General features: G+C 52.4%; 3 protein-coding genes across 3 annotated transcripts; 2 read left to right on the forward strand and 1 right to left on the reverse strand.

Annotated features, from left to right (window-relative positions):
* Positions 1-5,674: 5,674 nt before the first annotated feature.
* On the reverse strand, positions 5,675-8,605 carry UCRPA7_8211 (putative ribonucleoside-diphosphate reductase large chain protein; the record flags this gene model as incomplete). The annotated part of the gene is made up of 3 exons (XM_007920729.1): positions 5,675-5,718; positions 5,774-8,309; positions 8,378-8,605. 3 exons carry the CDS (start codon positions 8,603-8,605, stop codon positions 5,675-5,677), a joined length of 2,808 nt encoding a protein of 935 aa, XP_007918920.1.
* Positions 8,606-9,301: 696 nt separating this feature from the next.
* Positions 9,302-10,557, forward strand: UCRPA7_8212 (putative family hydrolase protein; the record flags this gene model as incomplete). The annotated part of the gene is made up of 2 exons (XM_007920730.1): positions 9,302-9,352; positions 9,427-10,557. 2 exons carry the CDS (start codon positions 9,302-9,304, stop codon positions 10,555-10,557), a joined length of 1,182 nt encoding a protein of 393 aa, XP_007918921.1.
* A 4,021-nt stretch (positions 10,558-14,578) lies between these two features.
* On the forward strand, positions 14,579-16,202 carry UCRPA7_8213 (putative regulatory protein cys-3 protein; the record flags this gene model as incomplete). Its single annotated transcript, XM_007920731.1, has 3 exons — positions 14,579-14,861; positions 14,960-15,013; positions 15,625-16,202. The coding sequence occupies 3 exons, from the start codon at positions 14,579-14,581 to the stop codon at positions 16,200-16,202; spliced, it is 915 nt and encodes a 304-aa protein (XP_007918922.1).
* Between the last annotated feature and the right edge of the window lie 192 nt (positions 16,203-16,394).

The following is a 16,394-nucleotide window of genomic DNA, read 5'->3' on the forward strand; positions in this document are numbered from 1 at the left end:
TCAGCCAAAGCAGAGCAGAGAGTCTTGGTGGCTTGTTCCAATTCGCTCCCTCCCATGACTGTGAGAGTTATTCAGACGGAGAGGCCGATGTCACTGGATCTCGCCCTGTCAAGCTGGGCCCCGGCAGCATCGCCTTCTCTGAACGGTGCCTTCTCTGTTTGTAGGACAGGTCAAATGGGATCGGGAAAGGCAAGTCGGAGACTGGCTGTTTGGGATGACGAAATGGTCCTTCAATGTGCCACAGAACCGGGCACAGGCACAAGACGGAAATGGGAGCGGTCAGGAACATGCAGCAATCCTTGGGGTGAGGTATCGCCGTACACCCGCAATCTCAACCCGTCTGGGGCTTAATTGCCAGTACTATACCAACCACCAGCGAAGTGCTTGAGAAACGACGATTGCCATAGTACAGCAGTGCTCGTTGGACATTTGGAGACCAGGGTGCTGCAAGAGTAGGTAGGCAGTTTGTTTGGGCAATCTGGTTGCTGGGAGGGCAAGCAGGCAGAGAGACAAAAGCAGGGAAACGCGCAGGCGACGAGAGTGAGTACATAGGTGGCGTAGGATGAGGTCAAGTTTGAGCTGCAGTTGCTCATGCAATGTGACTAGAGCTCCCGCTGGCACGTCGTCATTGGCCAATGCTTCCAGATTGGCTTTGCCGAGAAACATGGATCCCTGGTCCGTGCAGCCAATCGACAGGGGCCGCCTGGAATCGTGGCTCAAGCGTGACGGGGCATTTGAGGCGTAATTGAATGGCTTGGTCAATGGCTAGTAATGGGGGAAAACAAGGCTAAAGAGCACAACTACGCTTGACGTCGAGATTCCTCCGTGCCTTCCAATGATTCGAGCGGAACAAATCGATCGAGATTGCGTCCTTTTCTTTGTGAATCTCAGGCATGACAGCCTACAGTACCATAGCACTTAATTACCTTTTTCTATGGCCTCTCGAACGGGCCTGTAGACTATTACCGGTATATGAATGAGTGTGTGAGTGTGTGTGCACCCGGCTGAACGGTGCCGGCCAGTCGTCATTCATCTTGAAGGGGATCATCAACCACCCTCATTTCCCTTGTTTTCGGGGCCTGCCAATTGAATGCATAAGGAGCCTTCCATAGCCATGTTTTTTCTGAACCCCGTAAATGACAAGAAAAATCGTAGTCCGGATCCCAGACCCCTGCACATGTCATGATCCGATCTGAAGAGACGACCTGAAAGTCTGATGTCACCACCAATGATGTCGACGATTCTCCCAAGTACCGCGCCAGGGGGCCTGTGCGACCCCTGCAATCTCCTCTTTTCCTCAAGCGAGAGCCTAGACTCTTCTCCAAAACAGGAATGACAGGATTGCCTTTCTCTGGTTCCACTCAAAGCTCGATGTCATTGTATCGTAATCGTAATGCATTTGGAACAGATAACACATGGTTGGATTTTCACTCGAGCTTAAAAATCAGCTCACACACGGTAGACTTTGGCTACCTGAGCGGGAGCTGCATTGTTTTGGGATTAGAAGAGGCCTTAGTGAGGTACTCCCGGCCCGAGACCGAACGGTCTTAAAAGAAGTGGCGCAGGTCGCCCGAAAGAGCCACACCTATGAGACATACCCGCAGCACTATTGTTGCTTTGCATGCTGCCCAGCCACTCATCGTTGCTTTTGCGGACAACGCCAGCTGAAGCTCTCCTGGACATTTCCTGATACAGGGTCCAGTAGGGGACCTCAAATCTTTGACAATGGGCACCCCGCACCTCTCAGATTATTCTTCCCACTGATCATCCTCAATCAGATGTGGCAATGATTACGTAGGTCCACAAACGGTTTCGCTGAGATTGAGCGCGCCGTTTGTGTCTCATTGCTGAAATGAGGAGTCGTCTACCAGTGTAGCACGGCGGCCTCCGCAATTACGGCACTTGTCGCATGGTTACGAGGCAGCACCGCAGACGCGGAAGTCCTGTAGATCACCAATCCGAGCCTGCTGGGAATTAGGCTCGAAGTTATCAAAATCTCTCAGCTCAGTCTGTTGTTCGATTGAACTCGGCCTTTCGGGATTTAGCGGATAGCTTCGCAAGGGCCCAAACGGGGCTTCGGGCGATCGTTGCAATACAAGCTTATCGTACTACACGTGTGCTTGCCACCGTTGAGCCTGCAAGGGACTTGATAGCTAGTTTTAAATGTCTTTGATACCGGGGGAAAGGTTCAGCCCAATAATAATCTATTTTCTTCTATCGCCGTGTATCAATGCCAGAATTTGAGCTTCAACACCCCTCCTCGAGTCCAGCTCGTTTACTTCACCGTAATAAAGTCTCACGTTACCAATAACCCTTCACTCTTGGTGAAACTGCTGGACCCCTTTGTAGTTAAGATTAATGGAAACCAGTTATCGTGCCTTACGCTCGTAATCTATAAAGAACCTTATCGGCCTGACAGTCTAACTTGGCGTGGACATGGTGTTAATAACGATTGACAAAGACGTCCCGTTTATTCCATCCATTTCTCCCAATGTTATCTTCTGCGATAGTGCTGCACGATACCCATCTTCGCCTCTGGCAGATAAGGTCATTGATACGGCCTACTTGAAGAAATACTACGAGCCCGCTAAATACCTGCGTGATCTACGGGTTAGTCCAACTGAAGCATATGGGATGAAGGCCTGCGCCCGTTACCATTAAAGACACTGTTTTCCACCAGCTTTGCTCAAGTGAAAATATAGCATATGATATAAAGTGCAAGTCCCGTCGCTCGGAGAGTCATCACTCCCAGCTTTCGTCTTTGCAGGCGCGGTAGTAGCGGCGCGTGACTTACCACTCATCCAGCATTAGTGTCTGGGACCTGAGCATACTCAAAACGAGATTACCTCACATTACCAAATTTAGGTATATCCCATGTTATATTCCTAATCACAATGATCGATGCTGATATGGCTGTGCAAAGGGCCATAGCCACCAATAGATAGTAACCATTAGGCATAGACAAATCATTCAAGAACATCAAGTTAACAAACCCATCGACCACTAATTGCCCAACTGGAGAAACACAACTAATACTGCCGAATACCTAAATCAAATGCACGTTAGTTTAGCTTTTAGGTGTCATGAATGTGTACGTACCCGGCGGTGGCAGCTAAAATTTCATATGGCTTTGCGAGCGTTGCCCAGGTGAGCACCATTACAAGGCCAAGTAAGAGGACTGTGATAACAGCTAACCTCCGAGATTGGTCTTGTACAAACGCAAGGATCCAGAGTGGCATGATGAGCATGACAACAGCTATAAAGATAATCGCTATCCTGCCGAGGCGGTCGACAGCAGCATCATCCCGTTCGATAGCACCTTCGTCTGCCATATCTGGTTGCCAGTTTCGCGGCGACACAAGACCCCAGAGTGCTTTGGTTTGATACAGAACGTGGCTCTCTATCCACCCTCGAAGTGATGATTTCTCTATCCTGCAGAACGATATGAGGTCTGAAGAGTCAAGAAACTCGATCTCTTTTGGGTGAATAGGATTATTTGAATTTCCAAGCCATGTTTTTACATTCTTAACGATACGTGCAGACGCTTTTGGTCGTCCTTTGAGTTGCAGAAACCATAACAAAAGTTTATCTAAGCATTATTAGCATTCTAAAGAAATGCTGTGTATACTGTTGCTCAATACCATATTCTTTGATCGTCTTATGCAGAGCCTCGAGAATGGTTTTTCTCTCTGGTGCTTCATTCCGCATACAGCCATTGTCGTAATCTGTAGCACTTCGTTCGCTCAACTGGGCATCCAAAGTGTCCAGCGCTTCTTCCAGCATAGAAAGCTGATTCTGGAGGAACAGTAGAAGTCTACAGTGAACCTTATCGAATCTTCTTAGAGTCAGGTCATCATCGTCAGTCGATATATGCCTTGCAAAATCCTTATAGCCTATGTATTTCCTGCTCTCATCAATAAATTCATCTTGCGGACATGGTGGGGGAAAGCGTGGGTCAATGTGTGGGTAGATCCTTCATGAGCCGCTCCTGGTGATTCGAGGAATAGAATGATCGTCTAAGCGGCAGGAAAGATAGAATAAATCTCTCCAGGGATGCTACATTATAAAGCCAAAGAGACCAGACGCACCATGACTTATTCAAGATCTCCGTCCTACTCAAAGACTCCTGGCCAGAGGCTGGACTAGATGAGTTCTGTGCCGTATCCATGATCGCTCCTGAGAATTCTGCAGTCACATGTTGCGCGTCCAACAGGTTGCCTCGACTATATCTCGGCGATGACAATCATCTGTTATGTTGATATACAAAATTATTCTTGAAAGTGATTGGTTAATGTAGCAGAAGTGCACATTTTCATGGCTTGCAGATTTTGAGCCGACTCAGCTATATCATTGGCAGTCTTGTTAGAACTGCCATTGGCCATTAAGGTTTTCTGCAGCAGAACCACGGTCACCGGGCGTCGTGGCTTTCACCTTTTGTCTCACGTCTTGGAAAAGCAATACATCCTAAGGAGGACTCACCGCCGTGTTGCCACCTAAGTCCATACTCTGATGCTAATCTCTCTAGAAGTCACCGCCACCACGACTTGAAATCCAAGACTTTGGAATCTGGTGTGTAGCGAGTGCCCAAACCTAAATATATCTAAATATCCAATTTTTGTTCTCTAATCGATTGACTTAGATCTATTCACGGCCAGCTAAAATATCCGAAAGTGCAAAACTATTTTATGTCTCGTTTTAAGTCCTAACCTAGAGACCCAAACAATACAAAGTTCATTTACAACGAACCCTTCTTGAAAAGGGAATTGTACCAAAATCTCTAGGTTTCACCGGGGACGTGATATGGTGGAAACAATGATACATGATGAGGAACCATGTAGCGTAGGTTGGTAACGACACGCCCCGTTGAGTCTTTGAAATGCTCAGGATGAATTGTAGTTCTGGTCGGCAAGGGCCGAGACTCTCACCCTCCGAAGGATGGTGGAGAGGAACGACCTTTCCTATACGCACCTTGTGATGACTTGTGTGTCAACACCGACCAGGGCGTTTCGGTATGGGCAACAATATGCCCACCTGAAGGTAGCAACAACGACAACAGCGGAAGAAAGAGCCGCAAACATGTGCACAAGAAGAAAGCTAAGGATTCTACCACGGAGTCTTCGTCTAGCAAGAGGTCTTCGTCTAACGACTTCCATCATGCCCACAATTCCCAGGTTCTGAGTAACGCGAATCAAAGATAGGATTACTTCTCTCATTTCACCAAGAGCAAGTTCGTTATTTATGATCAATATATTGATATCCTAACTCCTAAAAACTCAACAACGCAGGAACGCTGTGTCTGCGTGGCGGTGACATGGATCGATTGTTACAATGGTACATCGGAGGGGAAACGATATAAGAAAAACAAGAGGTACCAGGGTTCCGCCGTGAACAGCTCAAGCAGACCCAGACCTCCCTCAAAAACAAGAAACAATCAAGACCGTGAAAAACCTGTAGCGTCCAACATACAAATGCGTTATGAGTGAGTTTTATGTCGCGCCCACCGTCGCCAGTCTCTCACGACGACGGAAGACGCAGTAGTCTTGAACTTTGCAATGCACCATTATCCATGCCAATCAATCAATCAATCAGTGAACCAAATAAAACATCACATTAGTTTCCCTTTCATCATACTCGTCACACACACAAGCAAGCACCTAGCGCGGGAGGACATCGCCTAACCGCTGCACATGATGCAGGACTCGGGGTTCTCAATGCTGCCTATGAGGGGGATTAGTCGTTGATCAGAGTGAGAATGAATGATGTGGTCACTTACAAGCAAGAACGGCCTCTGAGTAGATATCCATCTCACGCTCATTGCTGTCCTCGTCCTTGTCCTCCTCCTGGCCAGGCTTCTTGCCGTTGACAGCAGGCTCAGGGAGCTGCTCATCAAGCTTTACCTTCTCAGCTGGCTCAGTGGCCAGAGCCTTGGGGCTCTCGCCCTCCTCCTGATCGGCCTTGAAGGGCACGGTCTTAGGCTTAGAGGGAGACGTGAGGATGTGTGTTGGTGCAGCAGCGGAGGTCGGTGTCAGAGGAGGAGGGGTGGTGCTCGGAGTGGGAATGCCATTAGCGCGGAGGGTATTGTTCTCCGACGACTCCTTCTTCGCGAACATGGGACGGGGCACTGCGCTGGGAGAAGACATGTAGCTGCCCGGAGGGGGAGCACGCTTCTTAAGGCCGCTCGATACCTTGCTGACGTTGGTGTCTTGCACGAGAAGTGCCTCCTGGTCAACAGTGAACTGGATAGGCTGAGCAGCAGCCTGAGTTCGGAGGTAGTACATGCCGGTCTTGAGACCCAGCTTCCAGCCGGTGAAGTGCATGCTGGTGATCTTGCCCATGGTAGGATCCCGCATGTGGATGTTCAGGGACTGGGACTGGTCAATGAACGCACCACGGTCAGCAGCCATCTGGACTACAGTCTTCTGCGAGATCTCCCAGACAGTCTTGTAGAGAGCCTTGATATCAGCCGGGATGTTGGGGATGTTCTGGATGGAACCACCCTCGGCAATGATACGGTTCTTCATGTTGTCGGACCACAGACCCATGTCGACGAGGTCCTTCAGCAGCCAGGGGTTAACAACCTGGAACTCACCAGCGAGCACACGACGCTGGTAGATGTTGGAGGTGTAAGGCTCGAAGCACTCGTTGTTTCCAAGAATCTGAGAGGTGGAAGCAGTGGGCATAGGGGCAACCAGCAAACTGTTGCGGAGACCATGCTCCTTGATCTTAGCCTTCAGAGCATCCCAGTCCCAGAGGTCTGAGGGCTTGACATTCCACATGTCGTACTGAAGGATGCCCTGAGAAGCGGGAGAACCCTCGTAAGAGGCATAGGTGCCCTGCTCCTTGGCAATGTCGCAAGAAGCTGTCAGAGCAGCATGGTAGATCGTCTCAAAGATCTGCTTGTTCAGCTCGCGAGCCTCAGGGGACTCGAAGGGCATGCGAAGAGCCAAGAAGGCATCAGCAAGACCCTGAACACCGAGACCAATGGGTCGGTGTCGCATATTGCTGTTGCGCGCCTCCTGGACGGGGTAGTAGTTGACGTCAATGATCTTGTTCAGATTTCGGACGACAACACGTGTAACCTCGTGCAGCTTTTGGAAGTCATAGGCACCCTCGTTGTAGTCAACGAAAGAAGGAAGAGCCAGAGAGGCAAGGTTGCAGACAGCGACCTCGTCAGGAGCACAGTACTCGATGATCTCAGTGCACAGGTTGGAGCTTCGGATGGTACCGAGGTTCTTCTGGTTGCTCTTGCGGTTGCAGTGATCCTTGTACAGCATGAAGGGGTTGCCAGTCTCGGTCTGAGCCTCGAGGATGGCATACCACAGCTTCTGGGCCTTCATGGTCTTGCGACCACGACCCTCGCGCTCGTACTTCTCATACAGAGCCTCGAATTCATCGCCATAGCAGTCGGCAAGGCCGGGGCACTCATTGGGGCACATCAGAGTCCACTCGCCGTTCTTCTCAACACGCTTCATGAACAGATCGGGGATCCACAGAGCAAGGAAGAGATCTCGAGCACGGACCTCCTCCTTACCGTGGTTCTTCCTCAGGTCAAGGAATTCGAAGACATCAGCGTGCCAAGGCTCAAGGTAGATGGCGAAAGCACCAGGACGCTTGTTGCCACCCTGATCAACATAGCGGGCAGTGTTGTTAAAGACGCGCAGCATGGGAATGATGCCGTTGGATGTGCCGTTGGTGCCGGCAATGTACGAGCCAGTGGCTCGGATACGGTGGACGTTCAATCCAATACCGCCTGCCATCTTGGAGATCATGGCGCAAGTCTTGAGTGTGTCATAGATACCCTCAATGCTGTCATCCTTCATGTCGACTAGGAAGCACGATGACAGCTGAGCCTGAGGAGTACCAGCGTTGAAGAGCGTGGGAGAGGCATGTGTGAAGAGCTTGTTTGACATTAGGTTGTATGTGTCAATGACCTTCTCAATGTCGTCACCCCAGATGCCGACGGCAACACGCATGATCATGTGTTGCGGTCGCTCGACGATCTTACCATTGAGCTTGAGCAGGTATGATCGCTCCAATGTCTTGAAACCGAAATATTGGTAGTTGAAGTCTCGGTCATAGACAATGGCCGAGTCGAAATCCTCCTTGTGCCTCATGACGCAGTCATACGTCTCTTGGGCAATCATAGGGGAGGCACGGTTGTTCTTGGGGTTGACATAGTGATATAGATCACTGACAACCGAAGACCACTGCTTCTTGGTCTGCTTGTGAAGGTTGGAAACTGCAATACGCGCAGCAAGGATGGCATAGTCGGGATGTGTGACCGTCATGTATGCCGCAGTCTCGGCAGCCTGGAAGGGATACATTAGCATCGAGGCCATTTGAGGAAGCAATTGGGAGGGAGAACGTGAAAACTGACCAGATCGTCAAGCTGAGCAGTGGTGACACCACCGTAGACACCAGAGATGACCTTCTGGGTGATGGCGACGGGGTCGACATGGTCCATATCAAGACCGTAACACAGCCGGGAGACACGGGCCGTGATCTTGTCGAATTGGACGCGCTCCTGGCGCCCGTCTGCCTTGGAGTCAGAATGGAATGTCTTCTGGATGCTGGAAAGTGCAATACATACCGCGTTTTCTGACATACATCGCGTCTGGATGTGGGATGTGTGCACTGGGATACAAGACTGTAGAGGGGCAAGGAACGCCGGGGACAGCGAGATGCTGCGGGGTATCTTGCGGTGGCAGAGGAGAGTTGACGCGGTCAAGTCTCCGTCTGGATGCAGAAGGACTCCACGAAGAACTAGATCAAGGAAGAAGAGGAGACAGTGTTTTGTGTTCTGTCGTGGCCTGCAGAAGGAGGTTGTAGAGGCATGAGAGTTGGGGAGAGAAGGGCGCACTCGTCCTGCAGATTTAAGTACTCTGTCCCGCTCTCTATAGCGCGTCCAACGCGTTCTGGTGGCGCGCTGGCCAGAGCCAACCCTGCCAGACAACAAATGACAGCACTAGGCAGGGGGTGATGAGGCGCTAAAACTAATGGGTTTTTCCAGCACCCAGGAATCTTATCTAATCAACCACTTTACGCGCTCTGATCTGCGACCACTCTAACAACATACCACAGAACCTTGAAACCGTGACTCAGCTGGAGGGGCCTCGCTGCCTGTTACCAGAGGGATTATCTTGCTGAATGGGTCCTTGTCTAGGATTACAATACCAATCCTGATCTCGGGCGGGACATGAACAGCCGAGTCCTCCGACTATCAGCGAGTTGCCATCCGAGACTGTTACAACGTACCGTCTTGAGCCCGTCTGGAAGAGCGTGTTTCTGTCCTGCGTTGAGGATGGCGTCTACTACAGACGAGGCCCAGCTTTATGAGCCTAGATACATAGATGTATGTCTAATCTTCGTAACTACAATGTGTCTGTTGCATCATATGAAACGTGACTGACGGAGCCCAAGTAAAAGATCGGCATCAACCTCGCCGACCCCATCTTCCGCGGCCGGTATCACGGCACAAGCCGACACCCGGATGACCTGACTGCGGTTATCGGCCGGGCCAAGGAGGTCGGTTGCACCAAGCTCATCGTCACCGGCTCCAGCTTCAAGAGCTCGCGGGACGCGCTGAAGCTGGCACAGGAGTATCCAGGCACCGTATACGCCACTGCCGGTATCCATCCCTGCAGCAGTGCCATCTTCGCTGCCGACCATCCGCATCATCATGAGGCAGACGATGAGGAGCATACGCCGGCGTGCGATCCGGATCCGTCAAAGCCCATTCATGACGAGCAGCTCTTTGACTCTAAAAAGACGAAAAAGATCATTGCCGACCTAGCATCTTTAATAAGCGATGCCAGGACGCAGCAGTCGGGCATCGTGGCTTTCGGAGAATTCGGGCTAGACTACGACCGTTTGCACTACTGCTCAAAGACTGTTCAACTCCATTCGTTCAAAGAGCAGCTCGCCCTTGCCGCAAGCATCAGACCGCAACTACCCCTATTTCTACATTCGCGAGCAGCTCACGCCGATTTTATTAGCTGTCTCAAGACCGCGTTCGGCGACAACCTCGAGCGTCTTGAGAAAGGCGGCGTAGTGCATAGCTTCACTGGGACAGCCGAAGAGATGCGGGAGCTTATGGAGCTGGGCTTGTACATCGGCATCAATGGCTGTAGCTTCAAGACCAAGGAGAATTGCGACGTAGTGCGGGAGGTGCACCTCGATCGGCTAATGATTGAGACTGACGGGCCATGGTGCGAAGTCAGACCAAGCCATGAAGGTTGGAAGCATCTAATTGAACCCAAGTCTGAGGCTGCTCAACCGGTTCAGGAGAATGGGAGCGCAAATGCCGCCGCACCGCCCGAGGCAAAGCCCAAGAAGCAGGGCAAGAAGAACCAGAAAAAGGAGCCCGAGGTACCAGAGCGGTTCAAGATAGTCAAGAAGGAAAAATGGGAAGAAGGCGCCATGGTCAAGGGTCGCAACGAGCCTTGCACGATCGAGCGTATCGCAAAGATCATTGCCGGTATCAAGCAAGTGCCTGTAGACGAGGTCTGCGAAGCTGCCTGGCACAATACAGTGAAGGTCTTTGGGTTGGAGCAATAGAAGCATATAGACTGCATCAAGAAGTTCATCGCATGCTCATTATATCTTATAAGCGAATGGCTTAGGAATCAAATACCCGATCCTTTGTGGCCCCTTATCCTGCCATGCTTTACTGCCCCCACGGTGACCCCCTCCTCACCAGTCAACCACCCAGGCATGCGTTTCCCATCTATGACGCCAGCCTCGACCAATTGCCTCATACCGGCGAACACATGTGGACCATGGAACGTCAACCGAATGTTCGGCTTCCAGGTTTCCGGTTCTATGTCATCTTCCTCGTGTGATGCCGCCTCCCGATCCAGGGCGATATCTATGTCGCTACGACGCCCGCCCTTTTCCCTTCTCCTTCCTGCTTCTAATTCACTATCCTCCCCTTCTTCTTGTCCTTGATCCTCGTCGATATTAGCTACTGACGATGAGCCTTCTGGGTAAGGATCCTCCATAACAATGTCAACTCTTTCCACGCCCTTGCCATCATCGATTCGGGCAGAATCACCAAAACGAGCTTGAGCAGCTAATCGAGCTCGTTTTGTGGCTCGCTCTTCTTTCTCCGTCTCGGGGGACACGGCTCTCTTGCGTGGTTCCGTTCCTGGTTTCTGCACGTCGTCGGTCTCTGATAGTGGTGGAGTGGGAAGCAGCGTGTCTAGAGGCGACTCTTTTTTGTTCTCGTCCGAGTAGACACTCCAGCCCCCGCCGGCGGTGTTCGTTCGTCCCGCGCCCCTCCTATACAACAGTTCGTGCATGTTCCTTGTCGTCAGGTTCGTAGACTTGAGAGTATACCGCTCGCGCGGCCTGGACAGCGCCTTTGGTATGCCCTCGATGATGAGGCTGCGTAGGCTTTTGGTCTCCCCAGTGCTGACGGCGCCGACGACCTGAGACCTGGATATGTAGATGTAAGGCGACGCGTCAGGAAACGCGATAAAGATCGTCCTGGATGACTCGAAACTGGCGGCAAGCCTGTCCCCACTGCCACTTGACACGGCCAAACTTGTGTTGTACGGCGAGTCGAGGATGAATATGCGCAGCAGTAATAACGGTAGGCCCTTCGGCCTGTCAAAGTTGTAATGCGCCTTGACGTCTGGTAGGACATGCGCCTGAAGGTTCTGAACAAATGTGGAGGGGTGAAAACGCGGAATAACGAGAGACTCCTTGTCGACTTTGGCAGGCTCATTGGCATCAGCGTCTGTCGACACTTTTTGTAGAGGAACTATCCGATAGGCGCTCCACTTCTGGGACGTCGGATGATCGTGGAGATGCTGCAAGTCGGCCATGGCCAATTGATAAAGGCTCAGTCCGTGCCGCCAGTCGCCTTCCAATATGCGATCGAGGACCTCTCGCTTAGAGCCCTTGCGGGCTTCAAGTTGATTGTACACCTCACGTAGCTCCTCGAGTGATCGGGCTGGGGGATAGAAGTCGTCTGAGTCCTCTTCGTCGTCCTCCTCTTCACCTCTCAAATACGGCTCGCTGAGGGCTTCATTGTCATCGCTGAGCCAGTCGAGGGCCGATGTGATCAGAGAGGACCGAGACAGTCGGCCTAAGAGCTTGAGTGCCGTCGCATTAGAAGCGCCGAGGCGCAACGACGATGGCAGTCGCGCAGCCGTTGGGACCGATATGCGCGCCATGCTCAACCACCAGGGGCGGCCACGATGCTTCGAACCGAGTGAGCACTTGCTGCTGGCGTAAATACGATATGCCGATGGCCGATCTCAGCCTCTGAGGCGGGTGAGTTGTGGTGTTTGGTAGGTTGGACGTAGAGTTGCGCCCCTCCAGGATCCTTGTCAGCTGAAGACGCGCGACTTGACGCGCTCCCCTGTCATGAATGCCAGCAAATAAGCAGGGGTTGGTTTTATCTGATCGATCTGATAAGAATCCTTGGCGGGGAATAAGCAATTGCACCTATGCGCCCTGCACGTGCCTGCACGTGTACATGCCGGGGCACGGACCTGGGGTTTCCGGTCACGTGAAATGAGTTGATTTCAAAGCATGGCTGCAACCAGCCGACAGCAACCGACAGAGTGGGTACCCATTGAATGACAGCGGCACATGCAGTCAACAGCCGACGATCACCCCAAGTTACGGGATGCCAGTTGGCTCTACAGGTGTCTATAAAGACAATATCTCTTGAAGCAAATGCCTCTTGAAACTTGATATAGAGCTGTTTTTTGCAGTGGTCTGCAGTCTATATCCATCAAGACCAACATCTTGAGAGATCTGGGCCGTGAAGGCAGTCTGGCGGCGCTACTCGAGTGCAATCCCGACGATGTGGGCCGACTCTTGACTCTCAGCCAAGAGGCACACGAATCATGAGAGGTCGGACTACGCTTGCGACGGTAGTTTCTGGGTCCGGCCATCGGAGTGTGCTCCTCCCAAGCGACTACGCAGTACCTACGCAGTAGATCAGGGACAAAGCCTCCCCCCAAGGCATGCCATCCCGTAAGGTTCAAACTATCCCTAAAGCACCCGGAGTCAAAGGAGCCTGTTTTCAAGACGGCCGTGGTAGAATCGAGCTCAACGTCATGTAGAGTTCACCGCGAAAGCCTTGAAGTTTATTGCCAGCCGAAACGAAGGGCGTACAGATCACACAAAGCTACAGTACAGCAAAATAGCAAGCTAATAAGGGGAGATCGATGATACTGCGCAGAGAGCAGTGCTGCCGGTGGCGACGAATTCCATCATCGTTCTGTCGATCCAGGGCGCGATTGCCGCGGGGGCTTGAATGCACTGAGCACTTCCCGGCGTCTGCCCGGGATTCCAGGGTGCAATGTACATTGTACACACCTTACACGCCCAGAACTCACTAAGAAAATTCATTATAGCGGGGCCAGCCCTCCGGCAGCGCACAGGGGGCAGAGAAGAGTGGCAGGGCTTTTGCCAGGCTTTCCAAGGTCGATGTGTGGGCGCATGTACGGATTCATGGAATTGCACCGCATCGCAGGACCCTTTCTAGGAGCTTCACCCGAGAGCCAGGGCAGTCGCATCAGAAACATTGTAACATCAACGGCGCAGGAAGCACCCCACATGGGCGAGGAACTGCCAATATGTAGTGTAGAGTGTCTCTGACGAACTGTAATGTAATCTGCAGCCTGCAGCCAGGGCCCAAAATGTGGTCCGGGTTCCTCTTGGAGAGCAGCCAATGAGGGCAGCCAGAGGCCTGCAAAGGTCTCTCGTTTACTCAAAGCAGTTTGTGATCAAAAGGGAAAGCCGCGTGCTTCTGCGGGTAATGCTCTGCGAAGTGGGCTGCTTTGCTTTCTTGGTCGGGAGGGGCACCGCTGAAATGTGCGCCGATGGCCTGGGGCCGGGGCCAGGAAAGGCGCTGCGCTGGAGGCTGCTCACTGTAAGATGCTGCTGCCCATGCATGGTGGGGCAAATTCCCGAAAATTTGGCGAGGGCAACCCCCGAACTCAGAGCGTGGGATATTGGCTGCAAGAGGGAAAAAGGCGCTGAAGAGTGTGTGCTCTGACTAATAATATCATTGGTCCAACCGCGGGTACCACAACCCCCCATTTTGCTTTTTCCGCTGGCCTTTCCTCCCCTCCCCATACTTTCGTACCCATCGCCCATAGTCGTCTGTCCGTCCGTCCCTCTTCGCCTGCTACTACTACTACTGGAGAGATCCGCTTCTCTTTCAACAAACTACTCTTCGTCAAACAGACAGACAGACAGCCAGATATCACGGGGAACCTGCTTCCCTTTTACGCAACATCGTCAGCAGCTCGTCTTTTCGTGGAACATCTCACGCTGTCAGCCTGGCCGATCCTGGTGGAACGTGCCTTTCGCTGAACCCGAACCCGGTCACTCTCAGACGCACCCCCGCGCCCTGTGTCTGTTCGCTCTTTGATCGCTCGAGGCGTCACCTCGACACCCTCGACACCTGCATCTGAAAGGAGGAGAGGAGAAGGAAACTGCAAGAGAAAGATCCTGAAAAGAGGACACTTCACCGGCGCTCTCCAATTGAGCCCGCATCGACCATCTGCATTGCGCGCATTCGGACCAAGGAAAGAAGCAAGAAACGCCAGCCAACATGGCCAACTACAGTGGACGGCGGGGCCCCAACGTCTCGCAGTACCTGCGAGAACTGAACGCCATGCCCTCTGACACGCCCGTCGAGGAGCGTTTCCCGGTCGGCGACGACGAGCTCGCCCTCTTCACAAACACCCAATTCTTCGATTTCGAGTCGGGCCAGACCACCGACTTCCAGCCGCCGCCAGGCAAGCCCGACTCGGACACGCAGTCTACGCGGCCGGAGGAGCCCAGCTCGGCTGCGTCTGCCATCGGCGAGTTCTCAAGCTTGGACTTCATCTCAGGTGAGCACGGGATTTTTCTGTCATTCAAATGCGTTTTATTCTGCTTGCGTTTCTATTGTTACTTCTGATCCAATTTGCATTTCGCGGAATATTTGAAGGGCTGCGTCTTGAGATTGCGTTGCGTTGCATTGTGGGCGGGCCGGCGAGTGGTGGTAAGAGTCATTCACTCTCACTCACTCATTCACCTATTTCCTCGCCGAGTGGTGAGAGCCGAACACGGTGAGCGCGCACGCCCGCACTGCACCGTCTGCCGCACTCCAAGGGTCTACGGTAGCGAATCTCGACCTCAGCGGCTTCTCAATTCACCAAGCAGGTGTGCTCCTCTTATCAAAGAAGGGATTGTCCTCGACCCCACCCCATTGTTGCTTCCCCATTCTGCACAATTCCACAGTTTGATTGGGTCGAGCCACCTCACAATGCATTGCGTGCGCAGAGCTCAGAGTTTCTGAGGAACGCCTATATGCAGCCGACAAATTGCCGGCGATGGTGCCATAACCCGTGACTTCAAGGCGTCACCACGAGGCCCCGGGAGTGGCACCCCCCTACCCAGAACACTTAGGGAAGCTCGTTTTGTCCAAGTCCAAAACATTGCGGCTAGTAAGCCACTGCAACCCCCAGATATCGCACGCCGCCTCTTCTCTCCTGCTCCAATTCCAACTCCCGGGATTTCCTTTATTGCTTTCATACCTCTTTAGTTTGCGCATATGTTCTTGTCTATGTTGAGTTACGACGAATGCTGATCATGGCACCATGGCACCCGCAGGCGACTTCAACTTTGGAGACTTTGGTAACTCCTACGCGTCGCCGACGCTAGGAAACTTTTCAGAGAACCTGGGGAACCTTCAGCCGATCCAGCCCAACCCCCAGGCAGTGTACCCGGCCGTCCCTAACCACCAGGGCAGCTATGGGGGGCCATCCGGCCCCCATGTAGGCGAGCTGAAGCGCAAGGCAAGTGAGACGACTTTGAACCCGAACCGACCCATGAGCATGGAGGAGGCCACCAGGTTAGCCGCCGAAGAGGACAAGCGAAGGCGGAACACCGCCGCCAGCGCCCGGTTCCGAGTGAAGAAGAAGCAGCGCGAGCAGGCCCTGGAGAAGAACAACAAGGAGATGTCCGACAAGGTCACCTCCCTCGAAGGCCGCATCCAGCAACTGGAGACTGAGAACAAGTGGCTCAAGAACCTGATCATGGAGAAGAATGGCGATAAGGAGGACATCACAAGTATGTGGAAAGACTTCTCGGCCAAGAAGGAGCTCGAGGCCAACCAAGGTGACGAAGAAAAGACAGACGAAAAAGCAGCGAGGGCGACTGACAGCGAGACGGTCAAGGCAGAGAATTAATGGGCCTACACTGAAATAGGTCTGTTCTTTCATGATACCACATAGTCATTGGAGAGGCGTTCTATTGGGAGGGGGAATGGACTGGTCACAGCTTCCATATATGGCACAGTGTCTCTAGGCTCAAGAGACGACGAGGCTATGGAGCGGATGGGTTGGGAACCCTTTACTGGGCTGAAGGGGAGGCATATCCGA

This window comes from Phaeoacremonium minimum (assembly GCF_000392275.1).
Source record: "Phaeoacremonium minimum UCRPA7 unplaced genomic scaffold PA7_03_scaffold_582, whole genome shotgun sequence".
Lineage (NCBI taxonomy): Eukaryota > Fungi > Ascomycota > Sordariomycetes > Togniniales > Togniniaceae > Phaeoacremonium > Phaeoacremonium minimum.